Below are 21,858 nucleotides of genomic sequence, written 5' to 3'. Positions count from 1 at the left end.
TAAGAAGAACAAAGTAATCAGGAAAAGTAGATGAAGTAATGAATAGCAACTGTGCAATGTAATGGTAATTTATTTACTGCTCATTAGGATTTTGTTGTTAGACATTTGACAGTTATTGTTTCAAATGTCCTACTTAGGTTTCTTTTCTATCTTGTTTGTACTAGTGTTTTTCCACTTGTTTATAGGTAAACATGGACAAATCATCCTCAAAATTAAGTAATTCTCTATAAATATATCACTGTAATTTAGATATTTGGAGTTTCTTGCTGAAAAGTGGCATATGCATGAAAGAATATACTTTTTGAGAATATTAGTTGAGTGAGTAACATGTCTTATGTACATCTTTCCTTTGAGATAAGAAAACTAGTGTGATGAAAGACATGACCTTTGTACATCAGAGTGTTAGTAGGTTCGTTACTGTAACTAGGAGTAACTTCCCTGGTTGCAGGAACACCTGAGCTGTTCAAGTACAAACATTTTCAAAGGGTTTTCAGTAAGACATCTAATACCCAGTATGACCCAGAAAAATGGATTGGAAGATTAAAAAAAGAGAACTAGATGCTTGTTCTCTGGGAATGGTAGTCATTTAACATCACAAGGCAATTTAGATCATATTGTATGCCACTGAGATGTAGCTCATGAGACTTTTGCCAGGATAGACATCTGGAAAAGGATGACCCGAGTCAGGCCTCAAGGGGAGGACTTGACTAGGGAAGTCAATGACTGCAAGAGTGTTGTGAAGTTAAAAAGTTTTAAAATCTTTCCCCGTTTCCAGAGGAAGATTTCACAACTATCCTCCAATTTAATTTGTTTCTTAGCAACCTGCAGATGTAATGATCCTTATCTTTGTGCGTATATGTCAAACTTTATTATCTCCACCTGTCAGCCTTTCTGTTCTGTAGAGCTTCTCATATTCTCACTGAAAATATTCTGCTTGCCTACTTCTAAGCATCAAAACTACTTCAGACTCCCACAGAAGCACCCATTCCATGCTGTAGCAGATATTGTGGCAGTTATTGAGGAAGCTCTGTTCCCCAAAACGTCTTTCCTATATGAAGGAAATTGGATTGGATTTTATTGCTTACCTGCCTAAAACAAAACATCCTGAGGAAGTGAAAAAAGGAATATCCCTGATGTTACTTATAAAAAAAAAAAAAATCTGAATTGTAAGTACAGTCCACCGTCTAAAATGGAAGTTTTCTTGGCCTCCTTTTTTGGAAAGGTGAGGAGTAATGACTTCATAAACAGACAGATCTCAATAGAAGAGGACAAGTGTCACAGTAGCAGTAATATTCAGGGCCATTCTTCTGCATTTTCTCAAGTGGAATATCTATCCTCATCTTTGGCAGTACTGCTTGGTAGTTCAGGCTGTCATGTAGATCTATAGGGTCTTGTTCCAGAAATTTCTGATTCTTCCTTCCTGAGGTAAAAATTTGCTACTTTCTGTGCTCAGAGGTGAAAAAAGTCTGGGGAATAAGTTTTTCAAATTTGTGTGCATTTATGTGCTGGGGAGTTTACTGCATGTTGGCCTCATCTGTTGTGGAAAATACATATTATAGCTAAAGTTTATGTTTATAGCTTTCAGTAATTTCTAGCTGAAGTAGCTTGAACAGGTGTTTCTCAGGAAATGCCCAGATATATTTTTAAGACTCTTACTTGCAGTCTGTTAGAATTTAAAGACCTTTAAGGTAACTTCAACCACTAACTCGAAGTAATTTTAACTGTTACTTAAACTCTACAGTTTGTAGAATGCTCTGCTCCACTGCTGTATCTGGAAAGGTGATGGAGCATATGTACTAGTTTTCACCTACTATGACAGAATAAGGCACATTTGGGCTGCAGGGTGCAGCTCTGAGCACTCCAGAATGAGCCTGAGTGAGCCAGTGAAAATCCATGAAGATGATGGAGTGGAGCATCTGTAAAATTAAGAGGGTGTGAGAGAGATGAGACTCTTCAATCTGGTGAGTTATAGGGCAAATCTATCCATAACTTGCAAGGGGGAGTAAAGATAGCAGAGCCAAGCTTTTTGTCAGTACCCTGTGATAGGTCAAGAGGCTGCCAGACACAAACTGAAATACAGGAAGTTTTGTTTAGTTGTAAGAAAACATTTGCTGCAAGGCTGGTCACGCCAAACCAAGTTGTCCAGAGAGTTTGTGGAATCCATTCTTGAGCTATTCAAAACTCATGGTCATTACATGGTCATTAGCAGCTTTCTCTGGCTGACCCTGCTTTGCAATCTCACATGGTGGCAGAGTCCTCAGCTCCAATATTGTGATTTGGAGAAGGAAAACTTCACCTCTCTGGAAAAATAAAATAGCTGTTTTTGTAAAATATCTTAAAATTAATATCTGGATTTCTGTACCAATGGAAATGATTGCACTATTCAGCTTTGTGCAAAGTTCTGCAGTAGTTAATAGTTTGTTATAACTGGTTGCATAGTGACATGTATGTATTTATTTCATAGAATCATAGAAAGAAATCATATATCAAATGATGGAATCACTTATCTTATAATGCACCCTAAAGGTCATTGAGTCTGGCCATTAACCTCACACTGCCAGATGTACCACTAAACTGCATTAAACCCTTAAATGCCACATCTATAGGCATTTAAATACCTCCAGGGATGGTGACTCAGCCACTACTCTGGACAGCCTGTTCCAATGCTGCATAACCTTTCCAGTGAAGAAATCTTTCTCACTTCTCTTAAAACTATCTTATGTTCACTGTTTAATGAAGACTCGCATTAATTGTCTCTGACAGAAAATTTCCATTAATTAGTGTGCCACACCTTCATATTCCATGGGTAATTCAAATTTCAAAGCAAGAATCCACTGTTGAAGAACTATCTATACTTAAATTTGGAAATTTGACAGTTTGGAAGAGTGTGTGAAAATATATATATGTATTTTTATAATTGGTGTGCTTCATTGTTAGATATGAAACTTGGAAACTGAAATCTGTTTTGGAAATGATGGTAGTTTTCCCTTCCCTTGCTTGTATTCTACTTTTGTAATCTCTGTGGGTGATGAATGGTTTCTCCAGCTTTCAAGGAACCCTTTTCAAAGTACTTACTGTAGCGTAGAAATGCTTCAAGAAGTCTTCTAAGTTGTTTTGTTTTTTTTTTTAGCCCCAGCAGTAAATGATACTGTTTTGTTCTAAGAAACATTTAAATTACCCTTTCAGGTCTAAGATTACACAGATCTAGGCTTTGGATTGTGCAGTCCAGGTACTTTTATGGAGATGTTGTACTTCCTCCAAGCAGTTACATGCCACTGATATGCTCTTTTAAGCACTAAATTAATGTGTATTTACTGGAAGGTTTAGAAAATAAAAACTTCTAATGGTTGTTTAAACTACTAATGTTAGTATTTAATAATAATAATAGTACTATAGTATTTAAATTTATAGTAATAATAGTACTAATAGTACTAATTAATAATTAATAGTAATAATAGTACTAAAAGTATTTAAATTACTATTTAAACTAGTAGGTTAAAATTCACAGAAGTGTTTATGTAGAGAGAGCAAAATTGAAAAATCCTACGTTTCCAGTGTATTGTTTGCTTGAAACAATGCTTGGAAATACTCCATTTGAAATTTCATAGTAAGTGCTCAGAAAATTTTAGTGAAAAAGCATATTTATGAATCTGAAGGATGTGTAAGTGTATGCACGCAAATTATGAACACAGCAGTAAGTATAACAGTGGAGAGTATCTTTGTAAATAAAAACTACATATTAACACTAGAATAAGCATGCAAAGTCAAAGAAAAAAAAAATTACAAGATTCAGTGTTGTCATATTTTGATGCTCTGAGGGAGAGTAAACAGGGAAATATGATTAATGAAGAAGAATTTTGCAAAGATCTCTATTATTACTGTACCTAAGATGGTATAAATATTAATGCAGGACAAGTGTCAACTGTGGAGCTCATTTTCCTTTCCTTGTGTTAGGTTAAAGCAGCAACAGGTGAACAGGTATCAGCAGAGGATCTTGGAGGGGCAGATCTTCACTGCAGGTTTAAAGAAATATTTTCCTAGAGTTAATTTCTTCCATATGGTAGACTTCCCTTTCCCCTTCCCCTTCCCCTGCCCTTCCCTTTTTTATTTTATTTTGATTTTAGATCTTTCTTAAGCTGTGTTTACCTTTTGAAAATTATTTCTGTAGTATCTGATGCTGACTGATTGTTTTATAGTTAGAATATCACAGTTACATTGTGTTACTCTGGTTAGCATTGTTTCCTTCATTTACTTTAAAATACATGTCTAGTGTACTTCAGCATAATGCATAATACGGAGGACTTTAATACTGAGTGTTAACAGAATAATATGTATTGAGAAAGATAATGCATTTTACACATTATATCTTTCTTACTGTCATGTAGAATTCACTACAAGCAAGATCAAAATAGTTGGGCTTTTATAAAAAAATACTTCTTATCAAACCCAAAACATATGTGCACATTCAAGTTCTGCAATTAATAATAAACAAAATTAGATATTATTGCACAGTAAGTTATGCATTGCTGTATAATAAACACTTATTTGTTTCTTCAGTTTGAAGTGAATAAAGAATTATTTTGAAGGGCAGTTCATGCCCTTTTTGTAAACATGTTTTTCTTTATAATCGAAATTAATTTTTGGGGCACATGAACAATGCTTGTTATATTTTATATTGCCATTTAGATTTTTTTGTTTCCTGCATTTTATTTCATGTCTGATAACTTGAATGTACTATTTTGAAGATAAGGTCAGGCATGGGTTTTATTTTTAAAGTAATTTCATAATAAAACAGAGCTGAATTGTTTCATCTATATTTTCAAGATCTAAGAAGCTTTAAAATGTCAGGATTTCATTGTCTGATTTATGTCATTTTTTTTCCCTGAAGTATTCATCTTTCTATTGTTGTTTATGTACAGAAAATCTGGTGTAACAGATCATTATGCTTTGGATGACAATCATGCACTTCATCTGGCAAGGAAAGTTGTAAGAAGTTTGAATCTCCAGAAGAAAGTAGATGTAAGTGTATAGAGTCTGAAAACACTGCATTGTTGAACTTCTGAATGCTTTTCTCTGCCTGATCGATATAACACTTGTTTTATAGAGCACATGTTTGTCTATGACTTTACACATCTAAAAATGAAAGTTACGGTTCTTGTCCTTAAATATTTCTCTCATGCTTCAGTTCTGCAATTACATTTCTGCTGTATTATTCCCAATAAAACTACTGGGATTAAACGCAGGAATGAAGCAACTAGAAGAGTGCTTCAGAGTTATAGAATTGAACTTTTAGATTAATCCAGTCTTGCAAGATACTTAATTTTAAACCCACATGATTGTTTTCCATGGACTTAAAATTAGATACCTGCTAAAGCATCTTTTTGAGTAGACATTTTCTGAGATTATTAGGGTGTTGAAAACCAAGGGGATAGACCTAAATCTTAACAATGAATTGTATTAATTTAAGAATTCCTTGTAGTAAACGGGATGGATTGCATATGAGGGTGGAATTGCTGTATTTATTTTAGTAGGAGATATGAGAGGGTGAATGGAAGTTCAAGGAAGGCAAGGTACTGCATTCAGTTGTGTGACAAAATCTTCAGCTGTTTCTCAGAATGCTGCCTGCCTTAGAGGGCACAGGGGAAAGTAAGCAAACAGGAGGACATGCCTAATTTTTTATAACATGGAAGAAGGGGAGCACATATGGACATATATGCAGGAATAGGAAAAAGGTAACAGTAAGTGAGAAACTGTTATCAACCTTCAGTTTAGGAAACTTGGTCTGTATGCAAAATGACAGGGCAGTACAGGCATTTTAATTTTGTTGGTGAAGAGAAGTCTGTGCTCAAGGAAATTGACAAATTAATTGTTTGAATTTTTAAGTCATAATCTTAACTTTGTTGTGTAAATTGTTTGTTAAATTGCTATAGGTGACTATAGAACCATCAGAAGAGCCTTTATTTCCAGCTGATGAAATATATGGAATAGTTGGTGATCAGCTAAAAAGAAATTTTGATGTCAAAGAGGTATGAGTATTAATGCAAGATCCATATGCCCATATATACATGCATCTATTTTCTTGCAGGAAATCACTCTTCGTATTGCCATAATTGATAATATCCGATTTGGGTACTTACTTCTTTATATTTTTGTCCAGCAAATGCATTGTAATAGCAGTGACTTGTTGAAAATATAATCGGTTTTGGTTATACTTTAGAAAAGGATGAACAAGGATGAGAGATTGGTAACATTCTGAAAAATGTTTGGCAAAGTATTCTATGGACTTGCCCACGGATATGAAGGCGTGCTTTTTCTCTCAGTCCTGTGAAAGATTGTTTAAGTAATTATGGCGTATAAGCACACCAAACAATTGAGCTTTGTCCCAACTGCATACAAAGACTACTGCACCCTACTGCAGGTTTAATGTAATTATCTGCCTTGGAACCTTCATATGAGCCAGCAGGCTTTCTCATATTTTCCACAAATCTCACATTCAGAGCCTTTTTCACTACTAGCCAAGTATGTATTTTAGCAAGAGTCTTATTATGTACCCGTCTTAAAATATTTGGCAGAAATTACTAGGATTTGCTTTGCATTCAGGGGAAAAAGAGATGAACAGTTTCATTGAGTTTCTTCACTCTCAGAAGTTTGAAGAGTTTGGATTTATGTTCTTTTAAAGTGGAAATAAGTATCATCTGGCAAATCTTGCTAGCAGTGGATCTGTATTTATAAAAATGGCTCCTTTGCATCACCGAGAAACCTCAAATCAGATCTTCATTATTTTTGTATGTCGCAAACTCAAGCAAGCCAAAAAATAATCATATCTCTAAGAAAGTGACTCATGATTGTACATGTGTTTTCTTTACAAATGAGAGGCTATTGATTAATGTTTAATATAAGCAGAGGTTTTTCTTTGAAATTCAACTAGTGAGGAAAACATTGTTCCTGTGTAATTTAGCTATTTGGTTAGAGCATTCTTATCTTGAAAATCCATTTTTTACAAACACGTGAGTGAATCACACTTAAAAAACTACATGGGCTTTGCCTGCCATCCAGACTGTTTATATGGTGGACTGCTTGATGTTCTATAAATGGAAAGGTTTTAAGTTATATGTTGTCATGGCCGTCCTTTGTAAACAATTAAAAACCTTGAAGGATTAAGAGTTTAATGTTATTTTTCCATTTCTTCTTAAGGTCATCGCTAGAATTGTAGATGGAAGTAGATTTGATGAATTCAAAGCCTTGTATGGGGATACTTTAGTTACAGGTACGTAGAAATATAGTTATTCTGTATATGTTCCCACTGATTTTATAGTTGGATTTATTCTGGCTCACCACTGATATTTTTAATATGTTTATTTTCAGATGAATAGCATTTTTTGTTGCCAGGAGAAAGTCTTACCTTTATATGCTATGGAAAAATAAATACATGTGGAAATTTATGAATTAATCTCTTGTCCTTTAGGATTTGCAAGAATTTTTGGTTACCCAGTAGGAATTATTGGAAACAATGGAGTTCTTTTCTCAGAGTCAGCAAAAAAGGTAAATAGATTATTAGCTTTTTTGCCATTGAGAAACAAAACTTCTGGTGGACAACCTGCTCTTGAGAGGAGGAACTTTTTTAAATAATGAAAGAGAACTGGCTCCGTGTTTTTCATATAAATGCAGAACAGGTATAAGCTGTTAATAAGCTGAAAAAAAACCTGACCATAATTTAGAAAAGGTGTCTGGTAGATTTTTCTGATGTGAAGAAGATCGCCAACATCAGACCAGCATTTGGATTCATGTGAATACAGCATAGTTGAAATAGTATATCCTGAAACTTGCATCTGTTTCAAGACAAGTCCATCCTGATTACATCAAATACCCTATTGGGTATTTCTAAACTCTAAACCATGAAGTATATGGAAAATCACATCTTTGTTTTTGTAATAACTGGAAAATCTTAAACCTGAATTCCAGTACTCAGTTCATTGGTTTACCAGTTTTAATTTTCATATTTTGCTCTGGCATCTCCTGGCTTAGAATAATGAGTTAATACCTGTGCAGTCTTTCAAAATCTGTGAGCTAAAACACCTGTTTTGTGAATGAAAGGCTGTGAGTGAAGGAATATTATGATTTTATCACAATTAACAGTGCCCTACAGTTTGAACTTCAGGGAATTATGGTGATAAAGAGTATCTGGGTATTGCAAAGTGTTTACCTTGGTCTGTGTTGCTTGCTTTAGTTTTTTATTTTTTTCAAGAAACAACTGTCAGTAGAATTTTTTGTAATAGCAATTATATATGCTAGTTTTATTCTAACAGGCTTCTTGAGCTAACAGTGAGGAAATTGGTATTGAGAATATACAGAAAAAGGAAGCATTGATGAAAGGTGGAGAAAGGAAGTAATTTTACTGGATTTATTGCTGTTATAAAATAATACGCAAAATTGAGTTTCATGTGCTGAAAGAATACTTCCAACTTGAAGCACTGTAGTACATGACATTTTTTTCATCTGAAATTTAACAGTTACAGTTAGAAAATAACTCTTGCAGTATTTCTAATAGTTTCATTATTTTTCTAACATTTTAGTGCTACAACTTTTTTTCCTAACAATGAAAAAAAATGTAAGAAATATTCATTTTCTGACTTCTACTGGCAGATCAGTACTGTAAAAGGAAATTCACCTCTACAGAAACATTTGTCCATGATGTTGGTTCTATAAGCAACATGCCTTAGCAGTACTCCTTTCTTTTCTTGCATTTTTGTAATGAATTGTTGCACATTTTCCCTGTGATCATCACTATGCTATTCACATGTTTCTCTGAAGATTATACTTAATTATTTTTCTCACTTTTTTTCTTTTTATAACCTTTGCAGGTTTTATATAGTGAAGAGGTTAGATATTTTTTTCACTTGTTGTGCTACATAGCCTTGTTTTGTTTTGTTTACCAGCAAGTGTATAAATAAGCTGAGGAACTTTATTGATTTAGATTGGTTGAAACAGAGGCTTGGAATCTACTATTTGTAACTTTGCTAGGAAATTGGTCTTTTGCTAGTAAATAGGGAGAGGGCATCTGCCTTCAGGAAAGGGAGAAAATGTTACAGCAATTGACAGGGCCATGGGTAAATAATGTATATGCACCTTTCTCAGTTTTAGAGAATACTTTTATTTTGTACAGAAAATGGAGAGATATGTTTTTCTGACTGGCTGACTTGATTCCTCTGACACAGTCCTACCAAGTCAATATCAGAAGCCACACTGGCACTGTCCATGGTTTAACTGCATATTGGCTGAGTTGCAGCAGTTGAGCTTTTCAGTGTTAGTAGTAATGATTTTAAGGATATTATTTGTTTTACCCGTGGTCCCACACAGTTTTGGAGACCTCTTACTTCTGCTACAGTGAACGCATGTTTTGCAGTTAACATTGGGTGAAGGAGAAGTAATATAGCACTTCCTGATGGAAATACTGTGATAGACTTCTGTGGAAGGATTTAGCACAGGCTTCAGGATGCTGGTAGTGATAGATTCATTTTTCCAACTTTTAATGGCTTACTCTTTTCTTTTTTTTCCTCTCCACAGGGTACACATTTTATCCAGTTGTGTTGCCAGAGAAATATTCCCATTGTATTTTTGCAGAATATTACAGGTGAGTAAGATCAAGTTTTTGAGGTTTCACTTCATTGTAGACTTTGCTGATAATTGTTGAGGCTGTGTTCTAGACAGCCTCTTGTGTGCTGTGTAGTACCCACATCTCCAGCCTGTTTGGAAATCAGCCTGTCAGCAGCTGGTGAAAGCCTTGCCTTATGATTTGCTCCTCAGTTCTTTCTGCAATGTGCTGTGAAGCACACAGTATGACATAGGGCACAGTATTATAATATAAACTGGTGAACCTTCTGTTCTTGTTGTATTTCTTCAGGTTTCATGGTTGGCAGAGAATATGAGGCTGGAGGGATAGCAAAAGATGGTGCCAAGATGGTAACTGCTGTAGCTTGTGCTAATGTACCTAAAATAACCGTCATTATCGGTGGCTCTTATGGAGCTGGAAACTATGGGATGTGTGGAAGAGCATATAGGTAAGTGTTGCTTCAAATTGTTACAGCAGACAGAAATAATTTAAGAAAACATAACCTTAAAGTACCATTCCGAAAAACCATCTGAACTCTTGAAGAAGTTGTGCTATTTGGAAAAGAAAAGAGTTCTTAATGAATACGTTCATAAGAAAATAACAGCCTGAAATTTGTAGAGACTGATAAGGCTCATGATTCACCTTGAATTTGGTGACAGAGGAGACCTTCTAAAAGTAAACCTGTTCACATCTTTTTCTCCCATATCAGTTCTTGGTGGAAAAATTGTAGTCTTAAACAATCATTGGGCAGTATAGGCTGGTCCTTTATTCTGCATTCATAGGAAAAGTATATCAGCTTGTGTAAAAAACCCTTATTCACTTCAATCAGCCTGTTTTTATGAATAAGGCTTGTATAACACCTAAAGATTTTTTTGTTGCCCTTTGGACATGGCTTATTTGATTTTCTAAATTTAGTTTTTCAAGGCTTCCCATACTATGGTTGGGAGTTCAGGAGAAAATTTCCTGTGGGTTGGGAATGTGAGCTGAAGAGATCCAAGAAAGAGAAATTTTTTAAAAAAGGTGAATAATAGAAATGAACAGAATTTTTACATTTTCAAATGTAATGCTGCAAGCATTGAAGTATGTTAATATGCCTTTTAAAAAGGTTATTTTGTAAAATTGTCATGCATAAAAATGTATTCTTATCTTGAGTGAAAATTCTTCACCAGGAAATGTGACAATGTCTTACTTTAATGTTTATTATGTATTTTTTCAGTCCAAGATTTTTATATATGTGGCCAAATGCTCGCATATCGGTGATGGGAGGGGAACAAGCTGCAACTGTTCTAGCTACAATAGCTAAGGACCAAAAAGCAAGGGAGGGAAAACAGGTATATCTTTCTTCTTTCATTTCGAGTAAAGTCATTATCACTTACTCTTTTACTGGAGTTAGTCACTTTGTGAGCTAGGAAGGGATGGAAGAGAGTGAGACACCAGTGAATTATCCCAGTGCCAACTAGCGCACTGACAAACATGAAGAATTTGTGAAAGGTTATTGCTTACTTCTTTGAAATGTGAAGATCATTCATATACCATTGTACTTTTGTACTTTGTGCAACAAGTTATTAGTTCTACCTGAGATAAACAACCAGGAATCCTCCTTGGTTTGGGAGTATGAAGGGAAATGTTGGGAAAAGTGTCTTTCAATTATGAAGGTGGCAGTTTTAGAGACAGTTGATCTTTAAATGATTCACTGATTGAGAATTATGAAACTAGTAACAACCAAAGTCTGGAGAGGTTTGGAAAAGTTTTTGCTCATTTCAACATTTTAATTGAAAATTAGAGGTATATTGCTTATGTAATAAACATATCTTACTAAATCTTATAGTAATATTTTATAGTTTCACTGCACATTCTTTTCTGCTGAGTTGGTTTTTTTTTAATTGCAAGGTTTATGGTTATACTACTGCTTTGATCCCATAAGAAGTGGTTTTATTGGTGTCTAAAATTGTTCATATTTATCATGAATAGTTAATCAGAATAGTGAAGCAGTATGAACATATTATCTCAATGTTACTACTTTTCAACACTTGTTCTTTCTGTGGGTAGAATAAACTCACCCTTATCTCTCTCTGTCTTAATTTCCCAAATCCATGATACCCAGAAAGAAGGTCAAGAAAAATAATTAGTAGTAGTTAAATGCCAGTCCAATGTGTTAGAAACTTGAAAGCTTTCTGAATTACTATGACCAGTCTGGATCACGCTGGATCTAGCCCAGTGTTAGAATAGCACAGACTTACTTTATTAAAAAATCTTGCCAAAGGCAACCCAAAATTTTTTTCCAATACACGCTAGCTTCAGAAATTTTTTAAGTTCTAGTCACCAATTACTCTTGCATTCAATTAAGTATATGTTTATTCTCTTTTTTGCACCCACTTGACTTGGAAAGTGTTATTTGAATTTTGTTATCAAACATGCAAAATTGACAATTGTGTGCTAAAAGAGTAAAAAAAACTTCGGGCAGATAATTTAGGCATTTTCTTCAGGTTGATGCTGCATATAAAGCTTTGCTATCATTGGAGAAGAAAATATTAAAGAATATTTTATGTGGTTTTTTAGTTGTCTGAGGCAGATGAAGCAGCTTTGAAGGAGCCAATCATTAGGAGGTTCGAGGAGGAAGGAAACCCTTATTATTCGAGTGCAAGGTAATAACTATTCTAACACTTAATTGTAATCATGGGACCTGACTTCTAATTCTTGGCACTAAAGAATAGCAGAATAGAGCAATTGGAAGCAAAGGTTGTGTTTGATGTGCATTCAAACCAATGCCTTGTCTTAGCTCTGGGACCTGGTACCATGAACTGTTTCAGAAGACAGCATGTGCTTGCAGGAATACTTCACTGGTTCTGTAAGAAATTATATGGTAGAATGGAATTATATTGTTACATGTTTTATTCTGAATGAGTTTTATATCATTCTTCCCACTGTAGTATCTGGTCACCTTTCTAAAGCTTATTGAACAATATAATGAGCGGCTGCATGTGTATTAGGAGGAATTCATTTCAGTGGGGTCCTGCAAGTAGAAGAGGCCAGTGGAAAAGGAGGTAGTAGTTTCAAGATGACCTGAAGCCACTGGCAGATTTCAGGTCATGATCATAGTAGGTAATTGCATTGGATGATAGCAGTGATGGTGTAGGGCTTTAGCTGATGGGTGCTGCATACTCATGTTTGCTGAGAAGTCCTTTGCAGCATTTCATGCTCAGGCTGATGCAATATTAGTAAATGACTAGGAACTAGTTAGGCTAATGAAACAAGGTGGCATCCTGAAGTGATCCAGATATATCTGGAAAGTAGCCTGGGGGGCTTTTTTGGCCTTTGATGGTTATTCTCCATTAGTTTCATCCTGTCAGTACTAATCTTCCTGCATATATTTCTGCTTGTGGTATCCAAAGGTAATTTTCTACAGGCTCTCAGCTGCTAATGATGGTAGAGGGTAGAAAATTTCAGTGACCCATATGTCAGCTGTGAAAGCAGCAGAGCTGGCAGTGAACAACCCAGGAGACTTGTGGAGTATGTAGAGAACAACTTCTGGTGCAGGTATCAGGCAAGGTGATACCGAGGTGCGACGTTCCTGGGCCGGGCACTCACCAGTGCAGAGGGGCTCACTGAAGAGGTTATAGCTGGAAGCAGCAGGCACAGCCTGGTCGAGTTCAGGATCTCAAGGAATGTGAGGCAGCAAAGAGAAACTCCAGACCCTACAATTTGGAAGAGTGACTTTCCAGATGTTTAAAGGGTTAGTGGATGAGATCGCCTGGGAAACTCCTTAAAAGACAGAGGGGCTGATTAGAGCTGGCAATTCTTTAAAGACACTTTTCTTAGAGCACAAGAGCTCTTTATTGCTGTGTGTAGGAAATTGAGCATGGAGGAGTGGAAACTGGCATAGCTGAGCAAGGATTTTCTCCTCAAACTGAGGTGTAAGAAGGAAGTATACACACTGTGGAAGCAGGGGCAGGTAACCTGGGGAGAGCTTCTTCATGATCAGAAGTAAGATACGAAATGACTGTTAACTTTTACTCTTTTGTGTAGTGATAGTGGAACATACTTAACTGAGATATTTATACCTGGCAAATCAACATTAATTTTAATGTTTCATCAAATGAATACCTTCACCAAGCTTGATCTTCTATGGGTAATAAGAGAAATAGCACAGAAGTTTTTAAAAGCTGACCTTTAACAGCTGATTTTATGCTCTAAGGCAAGAAGGAAAAATGAAAAAATATGTATCATTTTTTATAACCAGATTTTAAGGAGAAGAATATTCCACTTATATAATAACATTTAAAAATGAGTCAAACTGTCTGTATTTAAAATTAATCCCTACCCCAGAGAAGATTAATAATAGGATTTTTTTTACATTTGGTTTTTTTTTTATATGTTCACTGGAAACATATTCTTTTACTCATGATTTATTTAGCATACAATATATTAGATATATTAGCAATATAAAAACTTATCTGCTCCCAAAAACCCAGAGACGATTGACAGTATTTACAACAGTAAGTTACTAAACTGTAAGAAAGCAGTTTTGCATGTAAAGTTAAGACTAATATTAAAAAAATCACATTTTGATTTTTTAATAATGTCTAATTTTTAGACATGAAACTTGAGTGTTTCATGTCAACTTTGTGCTCTCTGATGAACAACGTTTACCAGTTTATGTTTTCAGAATATCTGGCCGTTTTGTGAATTTAAGTTGTTAATCTAGTAGTCACCCCAGCAAATAGCTTAAATTTGCCAAGCCCAGGTGTTAGAAAGTGCTTTTAGTGCTAAGTGACATGTCATTTTTTGAAAAAGCAGGGTAGTTATGTGCTTCTTACTGTTTCCTTTTGGAAAGAAAATGCGACGTACACAGATGTAAGTTGGCTGAGAGAAGCGTGGGTCTGGATTGCATGTGGTTGGGTTTGTGTGACGCTGCATTCAAGATAATAAGCCCAGCTGAGACATGAAGTCAAATGTCAGATCTGAAATCCTGCGGAGGCTTACCTGTCTATAAGCAATGAAGGTAAAATGCCTCTTTTCACAAAGGAGTGCTTTTGACAACAGTGTGTGAGTGGCTCAGGTCAAGGCAGTTCTGGCTGGTTTCTCTCACTTTTCAGTTCAAGTAGGTGCACTCTGCATTGTCTAGGAGCTTTTAATTGCTCTCTTGTAGAGTTAATTGGGTATTTCAGTGGATACACTCATGTTTCCTGCCCTTTCATGCTTTGCATTAACTAATTCCTAAGCAAGATTTCAGATCAATAGTTCAGAAGTTTTCATTACTGTGGAGTAGGCTGTCCAAGCAGAAACAATGAGATGAAGTGGATTACAGACTTTGCAGCAAGTGTGCTCAGGGGGAAGGATATACCACTCACCTTGCACCTTGGAGACAACCCTTTCCAATCAGCCAACATCAGCAGCTGCTTATTAGCAAGCATTTGCTGTAATTCAGGGAGGAGTAAACCTGTCCCTTTTGCAGCCCATTCCTGCTGGGCTCCAAGCGTGGTAAAAACCCAGATGATTGTCTACCAAATGTCAGGGTACTGTAATTGAAACAAAATCCAGACAGCCTTTGTTTTGTAAGAGCCTTCCACCAGAGAGGTCAACAAGGAAACTCTAACAAACAGCTTTGCATTTCTGAGAGAACAAAAAATGATAGATGGGCACAAAGATTGTTGTCTGTATTGCTGCTTGTGTGCAGCTGGTTTGGAGGCTTCCTCATGCTGTCCTCCTGCCTAATGTCTGCCTCACCCTTAATAGCCATTGAGATTGATGTGACCCTTCCACTTGACTTCATTAGGCTTTGAATCAAGCTTTTAGCAGTAATAAGGAGAGAAAAGGAAAATGCCCTGACGATCTTAAAAGACAAGAAAATATCTCTGTTTATTCTGTTTATATTGTTTTTCTTATAAGCGATAACTTGCTATATGTACAGGATGTCAATACTGTTCCCTGCAGTTGTATTTTCTAATCAGACTTTAACCAATTTTTTGATTAGAACCTTTGACAATGAGCAGTCTTAATTAATGGCAGTCATTAGGCAGCACTGTTTTTAATGAGTTATATTAATCTGCTCTCAGGTTTCCTAAGGATTTCACTGGTTTGCATCTTAACAAATTGTGCAAGCACTTTACTTTAGGCAACTTCATTTCTTTTACTCACACTATTTCAGTTACAGATATTTTATGAGCATAGTGTGACTCATGTTCCTGCAATGGGGATTTAATAGATAGTTTAATTATTAATGTTACATCTCCAGTAGAGAATACAGTTTTCTTTAAACAAAGAGAAGCAGAAGCCAGGGGTGACCATGTGAAAGCAGCCTGACTTCCATGCAACATAAAATTTCTGCAGTTGTCAATATAAGTCAATTGTGTTGTTACAAAAAAAGGAAAAATAAAAAACAACCCAAATCTGCCAATGAAATGTGCTTCATGTTTGGATATTTATTACAGCAGTAATCACTGTGAAGTTGTGTCTTGCAAGGTACTGCACTAAATTGGTGATTCTTTTGGAGTCAGTTCATCCCTGCCCTTTCCAGGCCCTGAGCAGATGTGTTGAACATTTTAAGTATTATGAATTCCCTCATTCTGTTTCAATGTGTTTCCTAAATAAGAAAGTTAATTGCAGGTATTTATTGGAGGAAAAATTACATAGAGAGCAAACAAATCTGTAGCAGTCAAAAAACCAAAATTTGCTTAAAAATATAAATTAATGTATTTGAGATTGTTCATAAATTTGGGGTCTTTTTCATAGTCTTAAGAAAACAGAAGGTTGGGATTGATTTCACCTCACAGAACTGCTTTATTTTCACTATTAAGGAGGATCTTCTCCATTCCTTTGTCAGATTAATCTGACTCTATTCATCATAACTAAATCAAAATATAAATACAAGGTGAAGGAAAAAAAAACCACATGCATTAAACTTTGGTAAGGCACACTCTATGGAGTTGAAAGTATAGAAAATACTGTCTTGGCCATTCTGTTATGCTAGATTGTATCAAGAGCTACAGCCATTGTCTTGAGAAAAATCAAGAAAATTCAAAGATCTCTAAAGTAATTTTCTGTACAGCCATGTTACACTTTTCCTCGGGCATTTTAAAGAAAAAAAATAGCTTCCAATTGCTTTTACTTTTGTATGGTAAGAAGCATTTCCTCTTGAGTTTTTTCAATTGAGTATTGCCCAAATAAGCCAAGTAAGCTCAAATAAGCCCAAATACTTTAACAAAATGAGTTACTAATTAAAATTTAGTTACTACTTAAAATTTAAAAATACAGTTAGGAAAGAAGTTACTCACAGGAGTCAGACAGCAGGAGCTTAGACCATTTATCTGAGTTATGATACAGACAGCTCTTGTGTCATCTGAAACATAATTTGCTGTTAGTGCCACTTCCATGCAGGTACAAGTATGACTATTAGAATATTCCAGTGCTTGGGTTACTAGCCCAAGGAAGGTACTTACCTGAAATGAGAAGAAGTTAGATAGAGATACAATTTTCTTATATTTGTATTTTGGGTTTATAGCAGGGTTTTGTTTTTTTTTTTTTGCTGTGCCATAAGTTTTTCTCCTTTTTACATTTGAGGAAATTCTTTACTGTGGTAGTGAGGCACTGAACAGACTGCCCAAAGGAGCAATCCTCTGCCCCTCTGCCTGGAAGTGTTCAGTGCCAGGTTGGATGGAGCTCTGAACAGCCTGGTCTAGTGGAAGGTATCCTTGCCCATGGTGGGGGATTAGAACTAGATGATCTTTAATGTCCCTTCCAACCCAAACCGTTCTATGATTCTATCATTTTTCCAGAATTTTTTTTCTTATTATTGGCAGCCAGGTCAGTGAGTGCCACAACTACTGTAGTACTGGACTTCTTAAACCAAATTTGGTTTTCTCCCCCAAAAAAGAAAGAGCCTGATTTTGCCCAATTAGCAGCAAAGCCTTCCCTTCTCCAAAACCTTTCTTCTTCTATACTTCAGTTTTACTCTTGTGCCCTGTTTAGTTTAAAAGTCTGCTGCTTGGGAAGCTGCACTGTGGTAAGATCTATAGTAGAGTATTCTTTCTGAGCTGGGCATCCTTTTTCTTGTCTAACTTTGAAAACATGCTCCTGGAGCTGAGCGTGAACCCTTGTTCCTGGTCTTGTTAAAGGTGTTTTCTACTGCAATTCCATTTTGTGCATCCTAGGATCGATACAATTTGTAAAATGAAAAGCATATATTGTCAGTCTCTTAGTATATTTATCTGATTTGATCATATTACTTTCACAGCAAATGACAAAATAAAACAAATATGGAAAACACTCAAGTGTCTGCTGCTGCCTTGAGTTTATGAGCATGTACTTATGTACAGTTTGCAGTCCTCCTGGGAGTGAGGTTGGCACATTTAGGATTGAAAGAAGAGTGCAAAATATCCTGTTTCCCGTCTAATAGGTTTTGCCAAAAATTATCTTCAAACAAAATAAAATTTGCAGATGGAACTTCAGTTAGAAGGGAAAGGCTGTGTGTCTTCTCTTGGTAGAGTCACTCTTGAACAGTCACCCTGTTCATGGCTGCTTTTTGTATTTTTAAATTTTCCACAAAGAATTAAGCATTAGCCAACACTGAAGTAAGTTCACAAAGAATGCAAAATAAGTCTCTCGAGGGAAAGATGGGATGGAGAAGGAGCATCCTTCTCTTAACCAAAGATGCATGTGTTCTGCAGATGCTGATTAAAGTATGTGTTTAAGTGAGACTGTGTTTCAATGAGCAATGTGGTATCTTGTTTAAATATCTTGCTGAGGAAATAACAATATTTACAGTTTCATTTCAACATGGATTTTAATTTTGGTAGGATGGAGCTGTCACTGAGAATTGATAAGAGACTCTTTACAAGTGTTGGCGATTTTGGGCACCTGGGAATTTGACAACTGCTCATTTATAATTTAATTGCCTTCAGGCTTTGGTTAAGGAAGGTAGTATCTTCCAGTTGTTTAGAAATTAACTTAATGGTAAAATAAATTAAAGAAATTGTGTTGTGTCTTGCTGAGGTAGAGTTCATTTTGCCACAGCAGCCCTCATAGTGCTGTGCTTTGCATTAGTAGCTGAAGGGTATTGGCAGCACAGCAGTGCCTTGGCTGAGCAGTGCTGGCACAGCACCAGCCTCTCTCTCCAATATTTTCCCCCCAACAGTATTCTGTGGTGGGCAAGATCCTGGGAGGGGACACAACTAGGCCTGCTGACACAAATAAACCAAAGGGATATTCCATAGCATATGACTTCAGCTCAGTTCCAAAAGCTAAGGAAAGGAAGAGGAAGATGGAACTTTGGTTATTTACAGTGTTTGCTTTCCCAGGCAAATGCCATACTGAAGCCCTGCTTCCTGGGAAGTGACTGGACATCACTTGCTGATGGGAAGTAGAGAATAAAGTTGTTAACGTTTTTTTTTTTCACATGGTGCACATGCAAACTTTCACTTATGCTTTAGTAAACTGTCTTATCTCAACTTATTGTTTTCCATCTTATTTTCTCTCCTCTGTCCAGCTGGGAAGGGGGAGAGATAGAGCCGGCCACATGGGCACCTGGAATCCAACAAAAGTCAACCCACCACAGAAATTCTGAAAATACTTGAAATTTCTTCTGGCTTTTTAATGATGAAAGCATAATGATTTGTATCATCCTCATCTGGCAGTTGAATTAACCTGAATAGTGTAAATAATGATGTGACATAATCCTTGAAGTGCAAGCATTCTTAATAGAATTAGATAGGTGATTGACAGATGGTCATTCTCCACATGAACATTAACAAGCACAGAGGGCTTTTTTTCCTGAAGGAGATGATTAAGTATGAAGAATCTATTTAAAATATGTAGGTATGACATTCTTCACTTACCTAAAATGGAAACATTGTTCTAGAAGACAAATTCCATGGAGTAATACACACCAGTCTATTGCATTGATGAACAGTGAGAATTAACTCCATTGTTTTTAGTATAATTTAGCTCTTTACTCCTCTTTCTTTTTCTGAAGCATTTCAAATTTCATGGGTTTGAAAGAATACCAGTTGTATATGTTGATTTCCTTTAATTATTAAAAGTTTTTGTTTGTTATATTTTTGGCTTTTCTCTAGATTATGGGATGATGGAATTATTGATCCTGCTGACACAAGACTGGTTTTGGGCCTCAGTCTCAGCGCAGCACTAAATGCACCCACAAAGAAGACAGAATTTGGAGTTTTCAGAATGTAAACTTAAACATGTGATCATCAGAATTACCTCTGTGTATTTTATTTAGGGCTGGACAGCATACTAGCTACAATATTATGGTGATTAAAAATAAAGATTTGTAAGATGCTATTTTTAATGGAACTTTCATCATTATTTTCACTGACTGTAATTGTCACACAGTGCTTCAGTTTTTTGATAGTGATTTGAGATGAATCATTTAAGTACTTATATAACTGCATTGCATTAATAATTTGCAAGTTCTTGCATTGTACTTTATGTTACAAGAAACTATTGATACTCTCTCTTATATAAATAAATGTACGAAATAAGCTACATATTTGGTGCTTATCAGCTCTTGTGTTTCTTTTAATTCTCCTTTGTATGTCTCCTAAAAATGCAAAGTACTTTTGCAGTCCAACAAAGAAAAACCCACATTTGCTAATAAATAATTTTTGTGAAAGGGAAGTGCTGTAAGGGTAGCCAGGGATTTCAACACAGCATGAAATTTTAGATTTCATGCATTTGTTGTCATCTTGTTCTGTCTCTGGCTTTCATCCAAAAAGCATTGCTTTTCTGTGTGGTTCCCTGAAGTCAAAACAACTGTTGAACCTGATGGATGCATAATGTTTTCTGGAAGAGATGGGAGGTGTGTGCTGGTATCTATGAAATCAGCAGGTTGCTGAGAGCATGTGTGAGGACAGAGACTGGCTGCAAAAGTGTTTAAACATCTTGGCGTGTGGTCCTTCTGGTAATTTTGGTTTCACAAAGACAGAGTGTTCTCTCCACAAAGATCAATGCTTTGCTCAGAGAAGAAGCCTGAAATCCAATGACTTAAGGAGTTCTGCGATGCTGGAGTGCTTTCTGATTATTCTGATTTATTAAGGGTAGCTTGTTGGAGTGTAAAGTTTTCAAGAACTCACTGTCTGTCATTTAATTTGTTCTCTTCAGAAACATTGTGTGCCTTGAAGAAACTACATACTGTTCTAGCTGGGAGGTGATTTCAGTTTATCTAGCTTTGCTCTACAGGTGCCCAGATAGCCATTGCCAGAAATATCCTTAACTGAGAGTCAAGTGCAAGAAGAGCCAGTGTACATGAATAGAGGTCCCCTCCTTGCTGGCCTGTGGGGAGAGGAAAGACTGCTAGGAGGAGTGATCACCCAGGGTAAGGTACTAGCTGTAATCTTCCTAGGCTTGTGTGGAAAGTTCTCCTTGGATCCAGGAGGAGGATGGAAGGTCTGCTGTCTACCAGCCTTTCAAGTTGGGTCTCAGACAGATGCAAAAAAGAAAATGAAATAATTCCTTGGAATCAGGATCTTCAATGTAGGATACAGATAATGTAGACAGCCTAACGTATGTTTAGCTGTGTGGTCTCTGGCACACTTGCCAAAAATTGCACTAAAAGAGCAATTTTCCCTCTCTTTTTACCAAGATGAAATGTATCCAAAACCTGGTGTGTTCTGCACCACTAGAAAGATTACTTCTGTGGGTCTGCATTCTCATGCTTACTCTCTAGTATATTAAACAAATATTTAAGAGAGAATAATAGTTTAAAGTACTGCCAACTAGGCACAAAGCTGTGCTTTTTTGCCACTTTTCACACATTCGTGAACATGTCTGGCATAGATCCAAGATTTCTTGATCCTGAAAGCAAAGTGTAATTATTTATGGTTAGTAGGCTTCTGAAATGCATTTAAAAATACCCTACTTTTAAATACTGATTTATAAAATATATAAATATAAATATATTAAATATAAGCAAGGAGAAAAATAGTTCCATACCCTGAAATGCTGTTAGTGGCTTTCAATAAGAAGAAATGCACTGTATTTTCTCCTACTCCAGTTGAGTAATCAGTTCCGGCACTTGACTTTGTGTTCTTAATTATGAGGGTCACTTTTGCCTGTCACTTCCAAAGCCATGAGGACTACTGCCTGTTTGCCTGTTTCTGCTAATAAATCTGATCTCTTCTGAATAATATTTTTATTTTGAATGCAGTCTTTCAATTACACTGGTAATATAATCATGCCAAGTTGGAGACAGTAACAGATAATCCTGGAATACAGGAGACAGATATGTTTGGAAA

General features: G+C 36.0%; 1 protein-coding gene across 1 annotated transcript in view; it reads left to right on the top strand.

Annotated features, from left to right (window-relative positions):
- MCCC2 (methylcrotonyl-CoA carboxylase subunit 2) overlaps nt 1-20,112 on the top strand; it is a 38,372-nt gene extending 18,260 nt beyond the window's left edge. Inside the window, exons 8-17 of the mRNA XM_054652179.2 lie at nt 3,955-4,019; nt 4,920-5,019; nt 5,931-6,026; nt 7,195-7,267; nt 7,466-7,542; nt 9,565-9,631; nt 9,902-10,058; nt 10,827-10,941; nt 12,170-12,255; nt 19,681-20,112. Of these exons, the coding sequence (XP_054508154.1) occupies nt 3,955-4,019; nt 4,920-5,019; nt 5,931-6,026; nt 7,195-7,267; nt 7,466-7,542; nt 9,565-9,631; nt 9,902-10,058; nt 10,827-10,941; nt 12,170-12,255; nt 19,681-19,798 (954 nt within the window). The 3' untranslated portion in view covers nt 19,799-20,112. The remainder of the gene's footprint in view (nt 1-3,954; nt 4,020-4,919; nt 5,020-5,930; nt 6,027-7,194; nt 7,268-7,465; nt 7,543-9,564; nt 9,632-9,901; nt 10,059-10,826; nt 10,942-12,169; nt 12,256-19,680) is intronic.
- The last annotated feature ends 1,746 nt before the right edge of the window (nt 20,113-21,858 follow it).

Source organism: Agelaius phoeniceus, chromosome Z (genome assembly GCF_051311805.1).
Source record: "Agelaius phoeniceus isolate bAgePho1 chromosome Z, bAgePho1.hap1, whole genome shotgun sequence".
Classification (NCBI taxonomy): Eukaryota; Metazoa; Chordata; class Aves; order Passeriformes; family Icteridae; genus Agelaius; species Agelaius phoeniceus.
Note: the sequence above shows the minus strand (reverse complement) of the source record. Positions and strands in the feature narration are given on the sequence as shown.